Source organism: Dicentrarchus labrax, unplaced genomic scaffold, assembly GCF_905237075.1.
Source record: "Dicentrarchus labrax unplaced genomic scaffold, dlabrax2021, whole genome shotgun sequence".
NCBI lineage: Eukaryota > Metazoa > Chordata > Actinopteri > Moronidae > Dicentrarchus > Dicentrarchus labrax.
Genome location: NW_026136720.1, coordinates 26,637,759 through 26,662,914, shown reverse-complemented (window position 1 = coordinate 26,662,914; position 25,156 = coordinate 26,637,759). Strand labels below are relative to the sequence as shown.

Here is a 25,156-nt window from a genome sequence, read left to right as displayed (position 1 = left end):
CTTCAGCTACAACCTCTATCATATGTGTCCTTATGTAACTCCCTGGATGGAAATGGACCCCGTCAGCGGTTAGGGTCAGCAACAGAATAGCAACTGTAGAGTTGATGGATTTGATGTATTGCTCAAGGATGCTTGAGGGACGCTGTCACCACATTCTTTGGGACATGTGATGTGTTTTACCTTTCCAGGTTTTATCCCCCATACAGTTGTAAAATCAAACTGTTAAGTATTATATTCTATTGTTGCTGGCAGTTTTTTTGACCATGAAGAATGTTAAGAATATGTTTTTAATATGTAGTCTAGCCAAGGAAAAACTCTAAAGCTTTCCCTGTCTCTTCTGTTTGTTCCCACCTCAGGTGATCAATGTGGATGGCAGTAACAGACAGACTCTGCTGGAGGACAAGCTGCCTCATATCTTTGGTTTTACTCTGCTGGGTGACTACATCTACTGGACCGACTGGCAGAGACGCAGCATTGAGAGGGTCCATAAAGCTACGGCCGTAAGAGAGATCATCATCGATCAGCTGCCAGATTTAATGGGGCTGAAGGCCACTAAAGTGACAGAGACTTATGGTAAGGAGGACAGCTGATTTAGTAACAAAAATGAAGACAAGAAAAGATGTAATGAATATTCAAACTTTCCCTCCTCCAATCTGTGTCCAGGTACTAATGGCTGTGCAGTGAATAATGGCGGGTGCAGCCATCTGTGTTTCTGGTGTCGGCAAGCCGTCAGCTGTGCTTGTCCCATGGGGATGGAGCTCCTCTCAGACCTGCAGACCTGCGTGGTGCCTGAGGCTTTCCTGCTCTTCACCAACAGGTACAGGCCTACCTGTCAACCTGCAATAGAAACCTGCTCACTGTTCACTGATCTTGCTAGCTGCTACTAGTACATATTCCATTCATGATGTCTATTTATTCAACCAAATGACAAAACAAAGACACAAAACACCTAAATGAGTTATGTAGACCACTGTTTCCTTCTTCCTAGCTCAAGGCTCCTACCTCTTTGCAGAACTGTTGTATTCGAGTCCAGTTTTGGTCTCAAGACATTCTTTTATATCCGACTTCTAATGGTTGTTTTGACACTGATTTGTCTTGGTCTCAGTCAGTGGTCCCAACTAGATTACAGCTTGTCTACGCAGGAGGCATTTCAGCATTTTTCAGTCATTCATTTCATGCACGTCTGTTGATACTAGGAAAGATACAGTCGTTAAAAAATTAGGACACCCCATTAAATATTCAGTTATTCATTAAGAAATGTTCACATATCAATGTCTAATCTTGTTTTTATTTATCTCTGGAAAGGAAAGTGATCTAATTGCAGGTAAACAGCAAAGAATAACATTGTTTTACTCATTAAACAAAAGACAACATAAATGCATATTCTAACTGAGGAAAAAGTTAGGACATCCTACCCCCTAATACCTAGTGTTACCCCCTTTGGCTGAAATAACTTCAGTGAGACACTTCTTGTAACCCTCTACCAGTCTCTGACATCGGTCTGAGGAAGGTTTGCCCCACTCCTCAATGCAGAACGCTTTAACCTGTGTGATGTTTGAGGGGTTTCTTGCATGTACAGCCAGTTTCAAGTCACCCCACAGCATCTCAATGGGATTAAGATCTGGGCTTTGACTGGGCCATTCCAGGACTCTCCATTTCTCAGTTTTCAGCCAGTCCTTGGTGGATTTACTGGTATGTTTAGGGTCATTGTCATGTTGCAGGGTCCAGTTCCACTTCAGCTTTAATTTTCTTACAGATGGTCTCACATGTTACTCAAGCACCCTCTGATACACTGTAGAATTCATGATGGATTCTATGATGGTGAGCTGGCCAGGTCCTGCTGCAGCAAAGCATCCCCAAACCATGACATTTCCACCTCCATGCTTCACAGTTGGTATGAGGTTCTTTTCCTGGAACGCTGTATTTGTTGGGCGCCAAACATGTTCTCTGTTCTGGTCTCCAAATAATTCAATTTTAGACTCTTCTGTCCAAAGAACATTATTCCAGAAGTCCTGTTCTTTGTCTACGTTCTCTCTGGCAAACTTCAGTCTGGCCCTAATGTTTCTCTTGGAGAGTAAAGGTTTCCTCCTTGCACACCTCCCGTGAAAATTAAACTTTCTGATTGTAGAGGCATGCACTTTCACATCAACAGTCGCCAGAGCCTGCTGTAGGTCCCGCGATGACATTTTAGGGGTTTTGGAGACTTCTTTTAGCATCTTGCGGTCTGCTCTCGGGTGAACCTGCTTGGACGGCCTGGGCATGTTGGCAGTTGTTTTGAATGTCCTCCACTTACGTACACTATTTTCCGGACAGTGGAATGGTTGATTTCAAACTCTTTTGAGATCTTTTTAAATCCCTTACCAGACTCATAAGCTGCAACAATCTTCTTTCTGAAGGCCTCAGACAGGTCTTTCGATCTCACCATGGTGTTCACTCTCACGTCAACAGTCAGGAGCACACTAAACTGAATGTCTGAGGTTTAAATAGGGCAAGCCTCCTTCAAAATGCTGAGTAACAATGTTCTAATCATGTGCACCTGATGTGATACACCTGTGTGTGATTTCAGCCATTTTAAGTGGGAAAAAATGTGGGTGTGTCCTAATTTATTCCTCACCAGAAATTCCATGTTTATTTTATTACATTTTACAGAAAGTTTTAAAAAGTATTTTCTTCAGTTTTACTTGTTTAGTTATATTACTTGAATCTCTCAGTAGTGTTATAACTGATATTAAATATCCATATGTCTAAATATGTTAAAAAACACATATGTTTTCATAGGGTGTTCTAATTTTTTCACGACTGTATATCGCGAGACAGTTTTATATGTGCAGATTCAAATTGGTGTTTTATCAAAAAAAATTATCTAATTATATGTCCTACGTTAGGTTGTAGAATCTTTTTTGGTCATAATTTATCTTCTTTTTTTAACAAAAAAAATCAAATTTTGTTCAAAAAACTAATGAGCAAATTATATTGTGATATCAAGAGTTGAGTTTATGCCTTGTTTTCTACACGTAACAGTTGCATTACGTTAAAGTGATCTAGGTATTTTTTTTTACAAGTCTATTTTGTTACATTTTATGGTCGTAACTTCACTGGTTGTGTGCGGGGCTCTGAGCACTGCCAGAACACAGGTGACCTACACTTAATACTGTGCCTGAATGCTTCCTGTGTAGAACCAGACAGTGGACTAAAGCTGCTGCTCTGCTAACATGCACCTCATGCTATGCAGCCTGTGTAGAGAGAGGGAGAACTGGAGGCTGGTCTCTGTTTATAACTATGTAAGAGTTTCAGTGGTGCGTGAAGCCAAAAAATCCACTCCACTATGTAAAGAAATGACCTGGATGAATGTGCATGCTCTGTGGCACATGCTTCCGGTTTAGCTCTACACTAACTTGATAAAATAAGCAACTGTGTATGTAAAACACATGTCACATGCTCTTTTTTTCCTCAGGGACAACATCAGGAGCATCTCTTTGGGTACCAACAGCAACGATGTGGCCATTCCTCTGACCGGAGTTAAAGAGGCGTCTGCTCTCGACTTTGATGTGTCTGAAAGAAGAATTTACTGGACAGACATACAGGCCAAGGTAGGCTGGGCTGCAGAAATTAAACACAAACACAATTTATGAAGCTGTATTAAAAATAGGTTGTATATGTGTATTTCTATAAAAAATGTTGTTATGTAATTCAGGCAGAACACATATTTGACCATATTTGGACGGTGTATTTATTCCCTATTTAAGATTTTTGTTGAGGAGAGTAGGGGTGAGGGAAAAAGACTGTTCACATAAGAAGCACTCAACCGCAAGAGTTATCTTGTAATTCATCTTCAGAAAAGGCAAATGTTTAGGTGTATTTTGGATTTAATAACTTCATAATTAGTTTTATGTGACAAAAGTATTTTGTGGATACCTTGTACCCAATCACCCAATCGATTTGAAGGAATTCAGGAAAGCTGGGATATCTAGTGCGTAATTTGGAGTCATTGTCCCAAGTTAAATTGAAATTAATTTCTTCCTGTTTACCTCTCACTCCTTTTTCGTGCTCTCTAATTCTCTCAGACAATCAGCAGAGCGTATATGAATGGCAGCTCTGTAGAACATGTCATAGAGTTTGGATTGGACTACCCAGAAGGCATGGCGGTTGACTGGATGGGTCGTAACATCTACTGGGCTGACACAGGAACTAACCGCATCGAGGTGGCCCGGCTGGACGGCCAGTACCGGCAGGTCCTGGTGTGCAAGGATCTTGACAACCCACGCTCACTGGACAACCCACGGTCACTAGCACTGGACCCAGCCAATGGGTAAGAGCAGGAATTTAATACACATTTGCTAAATTGTACAAGATCTACTAATGGTGACAGGTGATTGGATGGACCATCTGTCACAGGTGAACGTTAATCAGTTAGCTCAATGTACTATATAACGCAGTTTTCCATGGACAAAAGCCTTCAGTGCCGTTCTTTGCCCTTCTTTCAATGCAGAAATACTCTCCAGTTCTGGCAGAACTGATGCTAGCAGCATCTACGCTAACCTCTTTAGCAGCCACCATTGTTGTTTAATGAACAGTGTTGTATCTATTGCCAACCCTCTTAGCTACATGCTCTAAATGTTTCACCTCCAACTTAGACGAGTGTGTAAATATATAAGGCAAGACAAAACTGAACAGTTGAAGAGAACAGTTAGTGGAGAAGCCCTATGGAGGTATACTGTCAGACACCTGTATTATGCTGGAGGTCCGCGTCTGTCAATCACATGAGCTGGTGCCAATGACTTCATGTAGTGTGTCTCCTCATTCTGTCTGAGGTAGTGAGAGTGTAGCAGTGTCACTGTGTTGGTATGTAGGTACAACCGCCAGCGTCCCGCCTTTCCCCATAACCTCCAGCTGAGAGAGGGATGATGCTATTGAACCTGTGTGTTAACAAGGCCAACATGATCAGCCTTCATCACTGGCCAACCCCCCCAGACACTCTGAACTGTGTGAGTCTGTGTTTGTATGAGTGTTGAGTACCTGTGCCAGCGTGTCAAATTTCCTAACATGTCACTCACTTGGTGATGTCTTGATGATGATGTCATGGCCCAGAGCTGTCAGCACGCTTGCCTGGAGGCGTCTGATGTCATTTAATAATCACATACAATGCTCACACATTAATATAGACAATAGAAACAACAGTTACAAAGTGGAAACAGGTTCCCCCTCTGGAATATATGATCAAATTAAATAAATAGTGTATCAGACCAAAACAGATTTCACTGAAACCAGCGTAACTCTTACATAACTCTGTTACATACAAAGCTGGATAGCTGTCCTATGCTGAACTTGTGTTTTTGTCTCTGCAGCTACATGTACTGGACAGAGTGGGGGGGTCGACCTCGTATAGCCAGAGCCTACATGGATGGCAGCACCATCACGACCCTGGTGGACAAAGTGGGCCGGGCCAACGGGCTGACCATTGACTATGTAGACCATCGTCTTTACTGGACTGACCTGGACACGTGCATGATCGAAAGCACCAACATGCAAGGTTTGGACATGTGCACTGACACTCTGTCAACCAGGCCCTTACCATGCATGAGCAGGGTCTAAAGCACTTTGAGTGGTTGGAAGATTAGAAAGGCGCTATATACATGCATTTCATTTACATAAACAAAAAGTTACTTAATTAATCTTCAGTAAAAAAAATATCACAAACATCAGTTATTTAAAGAATCCCAAGGTCTCTTTATTTGTTTGTTGTTCTATTCCAAACCAATCTCTAAAATGAAAGGCTGGCTGTGCATGAGATTTGCTGTTCTCATGCCAAAATGTATTGATTTTGGACACTTTATGACTTTTCCTCTAGTGCCACCATCAGGCCAACTCTTGATTGTCATTTGAGTCAATCTCCTGACTCTCTCTGCACTACGTATGCTGCCATCTATATCCCAAAATATGAACAGTAGCAGCTATTAGTTAATTAATCTATTAGTTGTCGACATTTTGAGTCATTTTTGAAGGAAAAAATGTCTGAACTCTCTTTCAGCTTCTTAAATATAAATGCTTTCTGCTTTCTTTAGTCCTCTATGACAGTACACTGAATATCTTTGGGTTGTAGACAAAGCAAGACATTTGAGAATGTAAGCTTGTGCTTTAGTAAACACTTATCAACATTTTTTTACCATTTTCAAACATTTTGTTGACCGAACAACTATCGACAGATTAATAGGTTAAAAAATATTGTTAGTTGTGGCCCTCATTAACAGTACCAGTTATCCTTATGTATGTTTTTGACACTCATACATTAATTGTAGGCTACAGTTCTGATCACACACATCTAATCTAGTTTACTTGAATACAAATCTATAATGATTAGGGATGGGAAAATATTTTATTGATACCAATACCAACTCAACTGGAACCTGTTGTCAATTCCCATCCCTAGTAATGGTGGTGGAAGCTTTACTTGATGCTTAGATGATGACATTGTTGTAGTTAATGATGAGATGAAGAGCCCTTGAGCCAGTGTACAGATGCTGTCATGACTTTCACAGGCCTTCAGAGAGAGATCATAGTCGACGACCTCCCTCACCCCTTCGGTCTTACTCAGTACCGGGACTTTATCTACTGGACAGATTTCAACCTGCGCAGTATTGAACGGGCAGACAAACGCACCGGACTCAACCGCACTGTGGTGCTGCAGGTATGGAACCAGTTTTATTTATGAGTCAGCAAATTCAATAACCAAAATTGTTGGAGTTATCGTGTTCCTAAATTGTTCTTTTAAAGAATTTCATTAAAATCTGGGGGGGAGACTAAATACTTGCATTGAAATAATCACTAATCCCGGGGCTTTATAAAATGGACTTCATTTTCAGATCAGTTTTTATCCTAACAATAACTAACAGCAGTCAACATCAGACGTTAAAAAATATATACATAACAGTTTATAAGGCTCCCTGTGCTCTTTCTGTGTAAATTATTACACCAAACTCCCTTTTAAGAAATATGACAGATTAACAATCCCTTATGTCCATAACAACATGTAACTCGAGAAATACATGTCCACAGTCCTCTTGTCAATTCGGCATCAATATAATTCATAAAGATAAATTGTATTCTGTACAAACTAAAGTCACTCAACCTCCATTGTAGCTGTGCTTAGTGGGAGAAGACCTTGGGAATGACTTACGGACAGTTAAAAAAATTAAGATTTCAAAAATAGTGCTGGTTTGTGGAATGAATTAAACACAGACTCATATCCCTGTTAATTCACTATCTTTTGTGTGTTCATCTTTTGGTCCATGCTTATTCCCAAGTAAACCCTTGTTTGTTCTTGCATTATGTAAGGGGAAATCAGTAAGGCAGGTACTGTCAATTTTACGTTAATGTAAGATTTAAAGTTATAAATGGGCTTCTGAGAACATGCTAAAGCAAGGATTAGTATGCTCAGTATCTTTTATAAATCCGACGTAAGTACCCCATCAGAAATGATCTTAGGTTCAAGTACAAATCTTAGAAATGTTTTTATAAATGAGGCCCTAGGATACTGAGCTTTTCCACTGTTCCATCATTGTGTCCTCAGGGCCAGCTGGAGCTGATGCTGGACATCCTGGTGTTCCATTCCTCTCGTCAGGAGGGTACCAACGAGTGCTCACATAACAACGGCAACTGTGCCCACCTTTGCCTCGCTACGCCTGCTGGCGCCCAGTGCCGCTGTGCCTCCCACTACACACTGAACACAGATGCACGAAACTGTAGCTGTAAGTACAGAGCTGCTGGGATTCAGAGAGTAACACAAGTATGTTTGGGAATAGAAGGCCACTGGTGTCAGGTCCCAGGACTGACTGTAAAAAACAAATGAGAAACATCCCCGCTTTTATGAAGTCTAGTTGAGGTGTCCTTGAACACGGCAGTAAAATACAGTACTGCTGTTCTAATAGTGGTTGAGAGTCTGTCTCAGTTCTTAAATAGCACACTATTTCCGAATTTATTGCCACATTCCTTCAGTGGAGCTCCTCACTGGCAAACAGTAGAAGGCTGTGGATAAACACGATAAAAGCAGATCCATACAGGAAGTTTTAATACCAATTTTTCCAGTGCACTGATTTGTCTCCCTGTTACAGGGTTCATACAAAGTCTTTAAAGTTTGGAAAATGCTAAACTTTAACCGTAGGTTTTTTAAGGTGTGGAATATGCTTGAAATAACCCTTGAAAAAAGTGATGCAACAATCCTCCAACAATCATCATATTTAGGGCATAAGTAGTGCCATTTTGGCGCCATTTCCACGCATTGTATTTTAAGTCACTCCTCCCCTGGAGTTGATCGGATCGACTTCAAATCTGGCCAGTACAGTCTATAGATTATAAACAGATTATCCAATCTGCGCCAGACTTCACGTCTGATAAAAGTCCCAACTTGAACACATCTGCATGCCAATATTAAGTCATAGCGCCAACTTTTGGCAACAGGAGGTAAGTCTTGTATGGCAATCATCATGCTTGAATTTTACTCTTAAACAGCTGCACAATCCCTGCTATTTAGACATGAGCTGGTTTATACTGAACAGATTTCAAATTTCACCTCGTATTTGTTTTTTGCTCAGGTTCTAAAACAATTCACAGTGAGATGGTTGGAAATGTATGTGTGTGTTTGAGAGATAGTGCAGTTGTCCTATGATGGACTTCCAAGCAGCTTTATTTGGGAGTCGAGAGCAAATGGAACAGAAGGGATCCAAGTAAAAGGTAAAAGGATTAACCTCAGTTGCCTTTGTGTGAAATCCAGCATACTTTTTGTTTCCAAACTCTTCCTCAGCTCCTGGGACCATCATTCAGAGGGGTTTCAGCTGCTCTGATATGATGATGTGTGTACGTGTGTGTTAGGGCTTGGCGTACTAGGTTTTGACCCTGCGTGTTTCTCTTTATATTTCACAATATGCATTGAGCAACTTTCGGCCTGCCTTTTACCAGAGAGAACAGTGTCTACTCACTCCTTCTCTCCATTCCTTCACCCGTCATCCCCTCCTTTCTGCCTCTCTGTCTGCAGCTCCCTCTAGTTTCCTGCTCTTCAGTCAAAAGGCCAGTATCAGCAGGATGGTTCTGGGAGAACAGAGTCCTGACATCATCCTGCCCATCCACGTCTTGAGGAACGTCCGAGCTGTCAGCTATGACCCCCTGGACCGGCTGGTTTACTGGCTGGATGGACGACAGAACATACGTAGGGCCAGAGACGATGGAGCCATGGTAAAACTCTCCTAATGTGTGATAGTAGATGTTTTATCTTCAACATGTTTCACCTGGGACTGCTTGCTATTGTGGAATCATACAGTCAAACATCAGTCTACAAAAGAATGGCCCTCAGAGGACTAAAGGCTAACAGCTTAATCCTGCTCCTCCTCCCCCAAACAAATTGGTTTATAGAGGATTCTCTTCCCAGAGACCAAAGCTAATGGTGCTATCAGGTGGTTTTCATCATTTATTTCAACACTTCGACTGTATTTTTGCCCCCCTGAACATATACGAAAAGTCAATTTTATTTGGCAAAGTGGTCAGGCCTGGTGAAAATGTTCGTATTTTCTAGGGGTCCACTATGAGCATGGCAAAATGGCCCCTCAGGGGCCCATAAACTGTACCATCCGGGGCCCCATTCACCGATATGCATAAAAATCGGCACATGCGTAGATCTTATCCAGACGAACAAAAAATATCCCAAACCCAACAGGAAGTCGGTCATTTTGGATTTAGCAGCAATTTTTGGCGATTTGCACACGTTGTATTTGAACAAACTCCTCCTAGGGAATTGATCGAAAAACTTCAGATTTGGACACAGCCATCTAAAGACATTCACGATGATAGTTGTGCTATTTACGACATTCTGTTGAATAGCGTACATGTGGCGTGGCGTGGAATTTCAACGACTCGCCATGAAAGAGGGATTTGTCATAACATAACTGCGTACATGATCCGATCTCAACGAAACTTCACGTTTGATAAGAGTCCCGCCCTGAACACGTCTATGTGATAATATTCATTAATAGTGAAAGCGCCCCCAAGACACGTATGACCGACATGTACGAAAATTGGGACGCATGTGTATCATGATGGGACAAGCAAAAAAGCCTCTTGGACCCATAACCCAAACCCAACAGGAAGTCGGCCATTTTGAATTTCGTGGTCATTTTTTGTGATTTTTCACGTTGTATTTGAACAAACTCCTCCGAGGGAATTTATTGGATCTACTTCAAAATTAGTCAGTACAGTTAAAAAATGTTGCTGATTAAAAGTTGTCCTATTTGTGACTGTACCTTGAATGGCGTGCCTGTGGCGTTAAAACAGATAACTTGAGTGTACAATGTCCAATCTCCACTAAACTTTACATATTCTGTAACAGTCCCACCCTGAACACGTCCTCATAACTTCAGTGTACGTGGTCCAATCTCAATGAAACTTCACATGTTTAATAAGAGTCCCGCCCTTAACATGTCTACATGACAATATTCAGATATAGTGATAGCACCACCCACTGGCAACAGGAAGTAACTGCTGCATGGCGATTTTGATCTTCGTGTTGTGGTCCGCATGTGACGCGGCCGCAGCACACCCAGAGTTGCGTGGAGTGCAAGGGCCTGTTCATCGCTGCTTGCAGCTTTAATTTGGATTTGGAATTTCCAGATTTAATGCCAAGAAGTGTTGAAATAGCTTTCATGATACCCAAGTTCACAGGTTATAATTATTCACTTCATCAGCATTTCAGCAAACAACCTAAGCTGCAGTAGGTAACTACTAAAAATAATAATAATTTCTTGGCATATTTGATGAAGCTTTGACTATATCCTGACAGCAGTACATCAGACAGATAATCTGTGAAAAAATCAGGTTCCTCTGATTGCTGGTGCTCCTGATGGTATTTGCAAGAATCCACTGGGGCCTGGATGAAAACAACCAATAGAAGATATAAAGATGCTTTGGCTGGAGGTTGAAGATAGACTATTGTTGAGGCTCATTCCCATCTACGTTATTTGACGACTTGGGAATGAGACTCAACAATCAGCCAGAAATTATAAACAGGTGCAGACTCGATGCAGTTAGATAGACCTTCAACCAATCAGAGCAACAAAACGTGTGATGTTCCATCACAACTTTTCTCAACTTACAGATAAACAGTACACTAAAAGTACAGTACACTAAAATAAATACAATTGCAATAAAAATAAAATGCTGACATTATGACTTTGCTGTGTTTGCCTCCAGTCTACCATGATAGTGAGCAGCAATGTTCAGCCGGTGGACAACCAGCTTCATGATCTCAGCCTGGACCCCTACAGCCGCCACGTTTACTGGACCTGTGAGACAACCAACACCATCAATGTCCAGAGGATGGATGGACACACCGTGGGCGTGGTCCTGAAGGACGACACCGACAAGCCACGGGCCATTGTGGTCAATGCTGAGAAAGGGTGAGCTCATTTTGATTTTGGTGGTTGGAAGTGTGAACTTCCTGGGGTGTCCCAATGTCCTATATAAATTGTGTCTGTGTCCCCCTCTTTAGGTACATGTATTTCACCACAGTGCAGGAGCGTTCAGCTAAGATTGAAGGAGCCAGTCTGGATGGGACAGAGAGAGAGTCTCTGTTCACAACTGGTCTGATCAGACCAGTAGCACTGGCTCTGGACAATAAACTGGGAAAACTGTTCTGGGTTGACGCTGACCTCAAACGCATCGAGAGCAGTGACCTGACAGGTGAGTTACCATATCCGCAAGTAAATAATTCAAATAAATAAATAATTAAGTAAAGTAAGTAAATTGTCTAATAGGAAATGGCCAAGCATCAGGGACAAGTAAACCCCAAATTTGTAAAAAAAAAAAAAAAAAAAGAAGCCTATTAAGTTTGTATGATTGTTTAAGATAATAAAAATACATAATGCAGACAGAATTGTATAAAAGGTTCCCTAAACAGGAAATAAACTGCTCTAAATTCATCCAAATCACAAATTATACACAGACTTCTTGAAGTTACTGATTGGACAATTTGGGTTAAATGTCCATAAAATATGTTACTTAGTAATAAAAGAAAGAAAATGGGTCCCTTAAGGAAAAAGTTTGGGAACCACTGCTCTAGAAACACAACAATCACATTTAAAAAGATATAAATCTTAGTGTTTTACTAAATTTCGAAGATATGTTGTAGTAAATTAAGTGCCTGATGATTCAGTATGAACCTGGATATGATAGTCTGCACATGTCCTGCTCACACAGTCCTGGACAACATGATGAATACTGGAATGGTGGCAGAAATAATAACAACTCACCACTGCTATTAAATAAACCAAAGTACATGGCAAATTGAAGTATTTGGTCTGATCCAAGTGTAAAGAAAGCCCTGTCCTGTGTGGTTAGAGAAATCAATTGAATAATAGTTTCCTTTTCTGCTTTAGTAGCTCCCTGTCTGACCTTAAGATCTCCCATAGACTCCCATAGCTTATTTATAGCCACATTAAAAACGCAACCAAAACCACTGATAAGTCGAGTGTATGGGCTAAACAGAATATTTCAGTGACACTGTTTGTGTGCTGTCTTGCTTGCTCTTTATTTATTTACTTTGGCTCCTCCAACCACAGCCATAGCAATTCAAACAGAGGTTCATACTCCAACAGAATTCATTTTGTCAGTACATTGGTTGCATTTAGTAAAATTATGTACAAAATACAGTCATTTCAACATATGTGATATTTATTATAAATTATACAAGTATTTCTTTTCGAGAATCTCTTGACCCCTTGATTAAGTATTAACACTTTATAGTCCTCACTAAGAAAAAGAAAGAAAAAACCTTGCATTTCTTATTTCCTTGAGGCAATAATTACAGAAGTGAATAGAATTCACTTGAAAAATTTGCTGTTTTTCTGAATCATCAATTTATTATCTCGTAATTCTGAGATAATTTTTCATAATTGAAAAAACACTGCTCTGTTTTTTAAATAACAACTTATCTCACTTATCCCAGAATTCTGAGATAAGTTTTCATAATAAAAAAATGCTGCTCTGTTTTTCTGAATTTCTTTAATTTCTCTGTATCTATTTACGAATTGTTTCTACATGAGGCCTATTGTCTCCGCTACTATTGTCCACCAGAGAGCACTGACAGGTTTATTTTTAAAGTTTAAAATTCCCTTACGTGGTGCATATATTGATCATAATTCTAATATCTTCCCCTAGGAGCCAATCGCATCGTCCTCCAGGATTCCAACATCCTCCAGCCAATGGGGCTGACAGTTCTTGGGGATCATCTGTACTGGATCGACCGGCAACAGCAGATGATAGAGAGGGTGGACAAACTGACCGGGGACGGACGCACACGCATACAGGGACGAATATCATACCTGACCTCCATCCATGCTGTGGAAGAGATGGATCCACAGGAGTTTGGTATGGACCTCTGCACCCAGCTTTAAGCATTAGTTCCTGTCGTATATTGAGTAGTATATTGCAGCAGGCCGTTTTAATTAGTCTTTGTTGAGGTAGCAGTTTGTGTGTGCCTTCGGGTTATGGTTAGTAATGACTGCCTCCTCTCTCCAGCATCCCACCCTTGCTCCCGCGACAACGGTGGCTGTTCTCACATCTGCATTGCTAAGGGTGACGGCACACCTCGCTGCTCCTGTCCCATGCATCTGGTGTTACTGCAGGACCTGCTGCACTGTGGAGGTGAAAAACAAAGCACACCAACAGGATTATGGTGCAGTCAGACTGAAAGTCATATACTCATTAGAAAAGACTGTCTTTCTTACCAGGATGACAGCTAACTGTTAACATACAGACAGAAAGAGCTGCAGCTTTGACAATGGCACATTGATTGATTGACACACCCACAGACAAATCAGTGTTGAATTCAGACGTGTGGTACAGTGTTTATCTTTCTAGGTAATAATGAGTGGGACAGAACATGATGTCTATGTAAACGTGAAAACAAGTATAATATTATAATCATTGTTTTAATTGTGGTAAAAACACACCCACTTAACACTACAATATAGTGTCTGACAAATAAACTTAGTGTTCACTCCTTTCATCTACATTGAATGTTACATGTCTCACTGCTCCTCCCTCTCTGTCTCCTCCACACTGTGAATGTATGTTGCCCCCTCCCTCCCTCTCTTTCTCTCAGAGCCTCCCACCTGCTCTACAGAGCAGTTCACCTGCTCCACGGGTGAGATCGACTGTATTCCGATGGCCTGGCGTTGTGACGGCTTCCCGGAATGTGACGACAGCAGCGATGAGGAGAACTGCCCTGTTTGCTCAGCCTTCCAGTTCCAGTGTGATAAAGGAGGCTGCATCGATGCTCAGAGGCGCTGCAACGGTGAACCCGACTGTGCCGATCACTCTGATGAGCAGGACTGTGAGAGTACGTTAAAACTAACTTACGAAACACTTGAACACACTGAAAGATTAAATGTTAGCTCCATTGATGTGCAGCTGCTAGCAGCTACACTATATGGGAGCTATAACATGTTGCCATACAAGAGCTTATCATTAGTGAGAAACTGACAGGGATCTCCACCTTGCTCTCCTCTAGCCATCTGCCCCCCTAACCAGTTCCGCTGTGGTGACAACCAGTGTATCACCAAGAAGCAACAGTGTGACAATTACTCTGATTGTCCCGATGGATCAGATGAGCTCGCCTGTGGTAAAAACACTAAAATACTCTGGTTAAGTACTTCTTCTTTTACTACTCTTAAACCTGCTGCTGACTCTTCTTTTCTGTGTCTTTTAGAGTATGTGTCTCCTCCCTCCAGCGGCATCCCTAACACAGGGCCCAACACCATCGGCCCGGTCATTGCCATCATCCTGCTCGTCTTCGTGATCGGTGGTGCTTATTTTGTGTGCCAGCGCGTGGTCTGTAGACGCTACAAGGGCCCCAGTGGAACTTTTCCTCACGAGTACATCAGTGGCACGCCCCATGTGCCCCTCAATTTCATCGCCCCCAGCAGCTCGCAGCATGGCACCTTCCAAGGTAAGATCCGACACACAGAAGCAACGTTACTCATGTGTAAAGGGATTTGTAAAATGTATCGACAGTATATATAATGGGCTGCAGAAAATAAGTCCTACAGAACTGAGTCTTGTGAAGGAATGAGCCGACTTCTCACTATTATTTAAGTAAACAGTTTCCTAATGAGTTTTGTCTTCACTTCACAGACATGGAAGCTCTGTCTGTTGTATATGCTGGGACCAATACTATTTACTTTATATATGCTCCCTTTAGGCAACATTATTAGAAATCACTCCATTAACTTTCATTGTTATGCAGATGATTCGCAGTTATATCTATCAATCAAGCCCAATGAAATTAACCAATTATCTAAATTACAAACATGTCTTAAGGACATAAAATCCTGGATGAGCTGCAATTTTCTGATGTTAAACTCAGAAAAAAACGAAATTCTTGTTCTTGGCCCCAAATCCTCAGAGACTCACTGTCTAAAGATATAGTTACCCTAGATGGCATTAACTTGGCCTCTAGCACCACTGTCAGGAATCTTGGAGTTATCTTTGATCAGGATTTGTCATTTAACTCCCACATAAAGCAGACCTCTAGGACCGCCTTCTTTCATTTACGTGATATTACTAAAATTAGACACATCCTATCACAGACAGATGCAGAAAAACTAATCCATGCATTTGTCACTTCAAGGCTGGATTACTGCAACTCTTTATTATCAGGTTGCCCCAATAAGTCCATTAAAACGCTCCAATGAATTCAGAACGCTGCAGCACGAGTACTGACAGGAACTAGAAAAAGAGATCACATCTCTCCTGTACTAGCTTCTCTGCACTGGCTCCCTGTAAAATGTAGAATAGAATTTAAAATCCTCCTCCTCACCTACAAAGCTCTTCATGGTCAGGCCCCTTCATATCTTAAAGAGCTCATAGTACCCTATTACCCCTCTAGAACACTATGTTCTCTGAATGCTGGGCTACTTGTGGTTCCTATAGTCTCTAAAAGTAGAACAGGAGCCAGAGCCTTCAGTTACCAAGCTCCTCTCCTGTGGAACCAGCTTCCAGTTGTGGTTCTGGAGGCAGACACCCTCTCCACATTCAAGAGTAGGCTTAAGACATTCCTCTTTGATAAAGCTTATAGTTAGGGCTGGATCAGGGGAGTCCTGAACCATCCCTTAGTTATGCTGCTATAGGCCTAGACTATCGGGGGATTTCCCATGGTGCACTGAGCTCCTCTCTTCCTCTCTCTTTCTGCACTCATTCATGTACCATTAATGCATGTTACTAACTTCACTTCTTCCCCGGAGTTCTTGTGCTTTCTCGTCTCGCAGGTTCTTATCGATCCTGGTGGAGCCTCCTGCCATGGTCCTGCTAGATTGCCATTACTAATACTGTTGTTGCTGTGCACCTGTGTGTCTGTCTGTCTCTCTCTCTGTCTCTGTCTCTCTCTCTCTCTTTCTCTCTCTCTCTCTCTCTCTCTCTCTCTCTCTCTAACCCCAACTGGTCGAGACAGACGACCACCCACCTAGAGCCGAAGGATCTGTCCTAGGTTTCTGCCTTTTAACAGGAAGTTTTTCCTTGCCCTTGTCGCCAAGGTCTTGCTCATGGTGGTACTGTTGGGTCTCTGTAAATAATGTTATAAAGAGTTTGGTCTAGACCTGCTCTATTTGAAAAGTGTCCTGAGATAACTTCTGTTATGAATTGGCGCTATACAAATAAAATAAAATTTTAATATGTTCACGTGGTAAAATGTGAATTTCTGTGTGCAGGTATTTCCTGTGGGAAGTCAATGATGAGTTCAGTCAGCCTGATGGGTAGCAGCAGCAGCGGGGCTCCTCTCTATGACAGGAACCATGTGACTGGAGCCTCATCCAGCAGCTCGTCGTCAACCAAGGGAGCCTTCTACCCTCAGGTCCAGACTCACACACACACACTGTCTGCACACACAGTTTGCAGTCAGACAGTCAGATAACACAGGTATTTTCTCTTTGTAGATCTTGAACCCTCCTCCGTCCCCTGCTACTGACCGCTCTCTCTACAATACGGAGGTCTTCTACTCCTCCAACAGTCCATCTACCACCAGATCATACAGGTAACACACACCCTTTGGTTAGGGTTAGCTCTACAGTCAGTTCACTGTTGGGTTTGCTTTTGTTCCTCCTGCAGTTAACTTATTCCACATCCATGGGTCAGTCATTGAACTCATGCTGTTCAGTCCTTAACTGAAACTCAATTCCACAGAACTTTAATTTAGAATTTAGATTTTTTCAAAGACGCCAAAAATGTGAAGCTACATTTTGTAAAAATGATACACTACAACGTAGAATATTTTTATGTGATGGAATGGTGCAGTGATTTTGAGAGGTCTTAAAAATTGACTGGATTAATGACGTTAACGTTTTTCAGTGTCTCTTTTAAATGGTAAATGGACCTGTACTTGTATAGCGCCTTTCTAGTCTTCATAGCGCTTTTACACTACGTGCCACATTCACCCTTTCATACACATTCACTCAGTGATGGCAAAGTCCATCGAACAGAAACTAACTCATTCATACACATTCACACACTGATGCTGTGCATTGGGAGCAATTTGGGATTCAGCTCAAGGATACTTCGACACGTGGCAGGAAGAGCCGGGGATTGAACAAACAACCTTCCGATTAGGGGACAACCTGCTCTGCCTCTGAGCCATAGCTGCCGCAATGTGTTTTTGGGAACATTATAAGTTGAACATGCTGTACCAACGACAAACCAACATTTTACTTTATATCCGTCATACTTTCTTTGCCAGTATGGATGTGAAATAGGTCTTAAATTGCGTTGACAATGGTCTTAAAAAGTCTTAAATTGAACCTGTTGAAACCTGCAGAAAGCCTGCATGTAGGTTGAATGGAGAGCTGTTGATTGAATAAATGTAACTGTGTGAGAATGTGGATTGAGGTGATTTTAACAAACAAAAGGAGCTGTAACATTCTGCTCCAATCAAAATTTGGAGTCCCCGTGGAAACTACTAAGAAGGATATGTTCAAATAAAGATTAGATATAATAGAAGAGAACCTGATCTAAAATAACTGTGTCTCCTCCCTATCAGACCCTACCACCCGGTCCGTGGCGCCGCCCCGCCCACCACTCCCTGCAGCACTGATGTCTGTGACAGCGACTACACTCCCCACCACCCGCCGGCTGGCCTGGCATCGTCAGCGGGCCGCTGGAAGGCCGCAGGCCACGGCAGCCACGGCAAACACAACAAGTACTACATGGACCTTAATTCAGACTCGGACCCCTACCCACCACCCCCGACGCCCCGCTCCCAGTACCTGTCAGCCGAGGAGAGCTGCCCCCCGTCCCCTTCCACCGAGCGCTCCTACTTCCACCTGTGCCCCCCTCCTCCCTCACCCTGCACCGACTCCTCGTGACCCTCCAACAGCCCAGGAGCCCTGTGAGGAAGGAAGGGATGAAGTCCACTTGCTACAAGAAACTGGCCTTGTCAGGCCCACATTACTAGGGAAAGAACTCATGTGCCAACTTCCAGGCCTGACCAGCTCCCACGTGCTGCTTTATATCAGCTGGTTAGGCTCAAGTGCATTACTTAAGGTCCCTACGTCCCACATTTGGTCATTTTGTCATTCCAGTCATCTTGGAGCTCTCAGGGTGACCATCATCTGATCAGTTCTACGTCTGTCTCCCCTGTGCCCTGCTCTGATTCACTCTACTCGTGGCAGGTTGAAGGTTTGAGGCCCTCCCTCTGCAGGGCACACAAGGAGATGATGATGAAAGCAGCTCCTTCTTGAATATTCATTCCACCAAAAGAAGAGAACTTCCTTTGCTGGGCCACTTCTTGATCACACAATTTCAAGACTTCCAACTGTCCAGATTTAAGTCTGAATCCTGGCCTCACGCTGCCCCCCCCAACTCTTCAGCATGTACTGCATTGAACTCCACTAGGAACTGGTGTTGTATGTAAACCATAATGAGCCCAAGCCACAAATCACTCATTAAGAATAAAGCCAAGGTATGGACTGCCACTTGGCTGCCCCCCCCGCCAGCCTCACACCATTTGTCTTCTCCTTCCTCACAGCATCCAGTGGCATGACCAGCGGCAGGACTGTATATAGTGTTAAAATAATATGAACAAAAATAAATCAGAGAGGAAATTATTTTACTATTTTATTCACGTTGGCTGATCCACCGCTCTACAGAAAACAAAGGACAGATAGATAAGTGGATGAATGAGTGAATGAAGGATGAATGAATGATTGGACAGTTATGTACGTGAGCATATGTGAATGTTTTGCTTCATGTAGGAAATAAAATACATTTGCAGATGATGACTGATGAATGTGTAGAAGTTTGGATGAATGAGTGAATGGATGCATTTGACCCTTCCTAAGAACCCTGCCCTTGCTCCAGTTACAATTAAGCAAGCTCAGTAGCCGACAGACCTGGGTAAAATGTCTCCTTTCCGGGGGCAGCCTGGTAGGTCATCTGGTAGTTAGCTAGTTAGCGGATGTTTTGCTAACATTAGCTAACTTAAGATGTGACCACATATATGTCGCTTTTATCTGTTCACCATCTTCAAAATGTGGTTGTCTTTTCAACATAGATTAGCCTAGCACATAGCATATCTAAGTACAGGAAAGGAGGAAGTTGACAGAGGTTCTGACTGAGGCTTACTCAACTGTTATTGGAGCACAGAGCAAAAAGGGGCGGGACTTTGGAAGGGTCAAAAGGGCCAAGATCAAAGTGTGAAATCTTTTGTACATTGTTTTGAAATTGTGTTGCTCACATTTCAGATAGACCTTTTTCACATCAGCCATTTTACCAGCCAACTTTTTAATTGTCAAAATGGCTGCCGTGAAAAAGGTCTATTCTTAGTAGTTGAACATGAGGCCTTCTGAAGTGGTTGAGCCTTCCCAAGTCAACAAATTTGCCAGCAGTCCCTTCTTTATCCCATGTAATCTCTGCGTGACAACAACATACCAAATGAATATCGACATGTAAAGCTATTGTACATATGTGTAATGAAGTCAGTGATTGAGTTGTGAATCATTGTGAATCTGAACCTCTTCCATCACATTTACTTTACCCTCATTGTCCCGTTTACCAAAAGTATGTTTGCTGCTATTGTGTACATACTATATCAATTACTATGACTTATAACTACACAGAAAGCCCAAAATTACCACTCTCATTCTGAAAATAGATTATGAAGCTATTTTACAGTTAATAACAAATTATTCTTATAGCAACTTTTGTTATTTGTATTTCTGTTTGTGTGTAGATCAATATGTATGTATCTGTTTCGTTCGCCATGTTTGGTTTGAAGGAGTCTTCTCGGAATCACAAAAAGTGAAAGGTTGAAAGAGTTCCCACTGATACATTTTATTCAGAGCCGCTCCAAAAGTCCACTGAAGGCCTCAGTGTGCTTCACTGTGTTTGAGACTGTTAGACAGTCTGACAAGCACCTGGTTTGAATCGTACTGAGGCCTTGAGTTGTGCTGTTGCTCACCTCCAGTGTAGTGACCCTGACTAGTGAACCCTGCCTCAACTGCTGTGGAGTTTGTAAAAAGTATCCTAAAGGGATGAACACTTCAGATTTGAAACAGAAACGTAACACCTTGTTTTACACAATTTCAGATTTTTGCTCTTGAGGACACAATAGAGCGCTAAAAAGTTTAGACTGGGACTAGAATCCATTGTCAATACAATAACGTTACTGTATACTGTATGTATAAAGGTAGTAAGTGTTTTTAGTGTTAAGGTCATCTTCACTATATTAACTCTTGGGACAAACTTTACATTTGGCCCCACTATCAGGTTTAAGGATTTCATCTTGTATCATCAGCGTGCTCGCTCTGTCCAGCAGGGTTCCCACACCTCCTGGAAAAAATTTAGAAACTTGTTTTTCAGTCAGGGAAACACCTGGAAATAGATTAAAATGACCAAATATCCTGGAAATAATTTATGTTGCCCTAGAAAATTCTAATATTATTTTAGCCCCTCATTCAGATTGCCTATGTAAACCTGGGTGTGTATTTAGTTACAAACTCAGTTGTTGGTAGGATGACACCAGCCACTATTGTATCACTGTATTGTCCAACAAAACTCGAAAATGTCCTGGAAAATGATTTCTTAAAACGAGTGAGACCCCTGTCCAAAATGTTGTGACCATGGGGTGTACCGAACATTGAACAGCCTCTAGGGGGGCGTGGTCGTTGGTCGCGCTCTGGGCCTTATTATATTCAGCCTGATATGTGGAGACAAACTGTGTTTTCAGGGTTTATCCAGCACTTATTATAATCATTATTATTATTTTATGTAATATTATCATTACAGAACGTAGCAGCAAAGAGTGGGAAGGCATTTGATGCACTTATAAAAAACAGGAGATCCCCCTGGAAATAAATGAGTGTTCTTAAAGAAGGAAAATGTTTTGGCTTTTCACCTGGGTGTTCTAGCAGTATAAATCAACCGTAGGTCATGCTCACAAAAATATGGAAAACCGTCTCCCAGGAGAATGTTTGGACAAAGGGAACACAGCAAGCATCCTCTAAGCTGGCCTTCATTTAATACTACGGCGCTGGCGCCCCTCCAGTCAGAAATCAGTGTTTCTTCTTGTTCCTGCAGCGTGCTATTTGAAAGCTGTGCAGAGTTTGACACTAGAAGGATGTTTCCACATTCATCTGCTGAAGCTGATTTAAAGCATGATTTGTGACACAAATAATTTGGAAGTCAGTCCTGGTCCAGTATCAACTTGTACAGTGTGATGCATTAACTTGAAGTAGGAGACATTTTGTGTCCAGCAGGAAAACTTTAGAAACGTTTGCATATTCACAGATTCGATTTTAGTATTTTAAAGACACATATTATTGTTCCAAACAGACTGTGTATAAATGTCACAATACATGTCTGGAGGGGATCTTAAGAGGTCAGACTGTAGCCATGAATGAGTGTGTCTCTTCAGACAGTAATGGTCATTGAGCCTGGAAGATGTTTGTCTGTTAGAGATGGAGAACACTGCAGTTTCCTAAAAGCACTTTTGGAGGTGGGGAACTTTGTATGTCTGGTGACAGATAACAGCTGGAGTAGCATCTGTATTTGTAAGTGGGAACTCTGAGCAGCACGAGTCATTTAGATTAAGGGCTGTAGGCCCCACCTCAAACCACTGTGTCAGTACAACTCCTTAAAAACCCTGTATGTCGTCTCAGCTAAAAATGCTTTGTGTAATTTACAATTGTGACATTTTTTGTATCAAAAGCATTTTTATATAATAAAGGTTCTATTTTAAGGAATGTTGTATGTGTGTGTGTTGCTTTGAGTTGGAGGTCAGTGAAGGCTGTTTCCTGTTGTAGTATTGTGAGCACCACTCTACAAGGAGCAATAGGCCTTACCACAGCATTGTCATTGAACGAAGAAAACAAGTGGAACTAATAACATTAAGTTAAATGGACAATACTTATACAGCTCCTTTCTAGTCAAAGCTCTTTGAGCTCTTTTTCAGTCACACAGTGATGGAAAAGGCCATCACAAACAAACAAACTCACTCATCCACATTCACACACCAGTGCACAGCATCGAGAGCAATTTGGGGTTCTGTATCTTGCTCAAGGACACTTCGACATGTAGCAGGATGAGTTGGAGATTTAAACACCAACCTTCTGATGAGTGGATAAGATGCTCAGCTTCCTGAGCCACAGCCGCCTCCCATTAAAGCCAATAATGATGGTAAGCCATGACTGTAAACCAGCACAGACAATAGCAGAACACTTAAACCTAAATGGAATGCAGCTGTTGACATGCTTTAGCAGGAGAAGAACATCTGCATTCCACTCAGAAGAAGCAGTACCAACAGCTGTGTAGTTGTAGGTGTAGTGACACCAGTGTTAGGTAGTAACTCATTACACGTAAACTGGATTACTTAATGAGATTATGTAAGATGGCAGTTTTAAAGATGGTGAAACCTGTTTTCATAAAAAAACAATGCTGTAAACACAGTTATGCAATTAATTTTGTTCATATCATATTCTATATGATATATATATATCATATTCTATATATATATATATATATATATATATAAATTAATGAATTAACACTATTCAATACATTGAAGTATTGAGTTATATTAATCAATAATATGTATTTTGTTCAGCTTTGTTAAACTTGTTTTTAGCTGCATTTCTACTTCTGTGTAAGTACATAAAAAAAAACTGTCAGAGCACATACTACACATACCAATAACGGGAACTGTGAAAACAAATTTGAGGGCAGACGTGTTGTCTCCTCCGATGTTTTATTAAAAATATAAAAACATTGGGCTCGTCCGGGATTTGAACCCGGGACCTCTCGCACCCAAAGCGAGAATCATACCCCTAGACCAACGAGCCACCATGTTATACAAGTCAGCAGAAAGGTATTAAAACCTTTCCACACGGCACATTGTGTCTGTTCTTATTGTCATGTAAGAGTGACATCTACTGGTAGAACACAGTAATCGCGCTGTATGATTTTTGTCAAAATCCCAACAGCTGTGTCTGTCCCATTCTGGTGCTTATCGGTCTGTCTGGTAGCAGACATTTGGAGTGACATTGCCAAAGCTAACTTAAAGTAAATTAATACATTCATCATAAATCCTAAAATTTGATATTTCTGCCTATTGTACTTCTGTGTTTGTTGTCCTGTATTTTCTCAACGCATCAAAATATTCACATTCTATTTTTTCAGACATGTAGAGTAACCCCCTTCCAACTTCCACACCAACATTGGAATCCATCACAGCTTGCATTACGAAATTACATGAGTTCAGGTGTATCATCTTTCATCTTTCATCTTCAGCTTTATTTTTCACTTACTTTATTCATGGGGTGTGTCACAATAACTGTCAATTTAACCACTTTTGCAGTAAAATATTTGTATCCATTTCATATATGGAAGACCTTGGAGAATCTTGAAAACTAAAGCACTTTTGAGGCCCTCTAGCCTACAAATCAAAGGAAAGCTCTGGATGAGCTCTGTCTACTGCCAAATGGGCAGATGTGAAAACCAATTCAGTTCAATTAAATTCAATTTTATTTGTATAGCACCAATTCATAACAGAAGTTATCTCAGGACACTTTTCAAATAGAGCAGGTCTAGACCGAACTCCTTATAACATTAATTACAGAGACCCAACAGTACCACCATGAGCAAGACCTTGGCGACAAGGGCAAGGAAAAACTGCCTGTTTAAAAGGCAGAAACCTAGGACAGACCCTTCGGCTCTAGGTGGGTGGTCGTCTGTCTCGACCAGTTGGGGTGAGAGAGAGAGAGAGAGAGACAGACAGACAGAGACAGACAGAGACAGAGAGAGAGACAGACAGACAGACAGACAGGCAGACAGACAGACAGACAGACAGGTGCACAGCAACAACAGTATTGGCAATGGCAATCTAGCAGGACCATGGCAGGAGGCTCCACCAGGATCGATAAGAACCTGCGAGACGAGAAAGCACAAGAACTCCGGGGAAGAAGTGAAGTTAGTAACATGCATTAATGGAACATGAATGAGTGCAGAAAGAGAGAGGAAGAGAGGAGCTCACTGCACCATGGGAAATCCCCCGATAGTCTAGGCCTATAGCAGCATAACTAAGGGATGGTTCAGGACTCACCTGATCCAGCCCTAACTATAAGCTTTATCAAAGAGGAACGTCTTAAGCCTACTCTTGAATGTGGTGAGGGTGTCTGCCTCCCGAACCACAACTGGAAGCTGGTTCCACAGGAGAGGAGCTTGGTAACTGAAGGCTCTGGCTCCTGTTCTACTTTTAGAGACTATAGGAACCACAAGTAGCCCAGCATTCAGAGAACGTAGTGTTCTAGAGGGGTAATAGGGTACTATGAGTTCTTTAAGATATGAAGGGGCCTGACCATGAAGAGCTTTGTAGGTGAGGAGGAGGATTTTAAATTCTATTCTACATTTTACAGGGAGCCAGTGCAGAGAAGCTAGTACAGGAGAGATGTGATCTCTTTTTCTAGTTCCTGTCAGTACTCGTGCTGCAGCGTTCTGAATTAATTGGAGCGTTTTAATGGACTTATTGGGGCAACCTGATAATAAAGAGTTGCAGTAATCCAGCCTTGAAGTAACAAATGCATGGATTAGTTTTTCTGCATCTGTCTGTGATAGGATGTGTCTAATTTTTGTAATA

At 41.7% G+C, this 25,156-nt stretch overlaps 1 protein-coding gene and 1 non-coding gene across 2 annotated transcripts in view; one reads left to right on the top strand and one right to left on the bottom strand.

The window, feature by feature from the left end:
* Positions 1 to 22,268, top strand: part of lrp5 (low density lipoprotein receptor-related protein 5) — a 69,837-nt gene extending 47,569 nt beyond the window's left edge. Inside the window, 18 exon segments of the mRNA XM_051383127.1 lie at positions 357 to 573; positions 664 to 817; positions 3,455 to 3,590; positions 4,065 to 4,309; positions 5,346 to 5,530; positions 6,537 to 6,685; positions 7,568 to 7,745; positions 9,029 to 9,225; positions 11,233 to 11,438; positions 11,531 to 11,721; positions 13,198 to 13,407; positions 13,558 to 13,683; positions 14,144 to 14,380; positions 14,552 to 14,662; positions 14,750 to 14,989; positions 16,746 to 16,888; positions 16,971 to 17,068; positions 18,068 to 22,268. Coding sequence (XP_051239087.1) covers positions 357 to 573; positions 664 to 817; positions 3,455 to 3,590; positions 4,065 to 4,309; positions 5,346 to 5,530; positions 6,537 to 6,685; positions 7,568 to 7,745; positions 9,029 to 9,225; positions 11,233 to 11,438; positions 11,531 to 11,721; positions 13,198 to 13,407; positions 13,558 to 13,683; positions 14,144 to 14,380; positions 14,552 to 14,662; positions 14,750 to 14,989; positions 16,746 to 16,888; positions 16,971 to 17,068; positions 18,068 to 18,392 — 3,348 coding nt within the window. The 3' untranslated portion in view covers positions 18,393 to 22,268.
* A 1,023-nt stretch (positions 22,269 to 23,291) lies between these two features.
* Positions 23,292 to 23,363, bottom strand: trnap-ugg (transfer RNA proline (anticodon UGG)). The gene has a single exon. It is a non-coding gene; the product is annotated as a tRNA-Pro (tRNA).
* Positions 23,364 to 25,156: the final 1,793 nt, after the last annotated feature.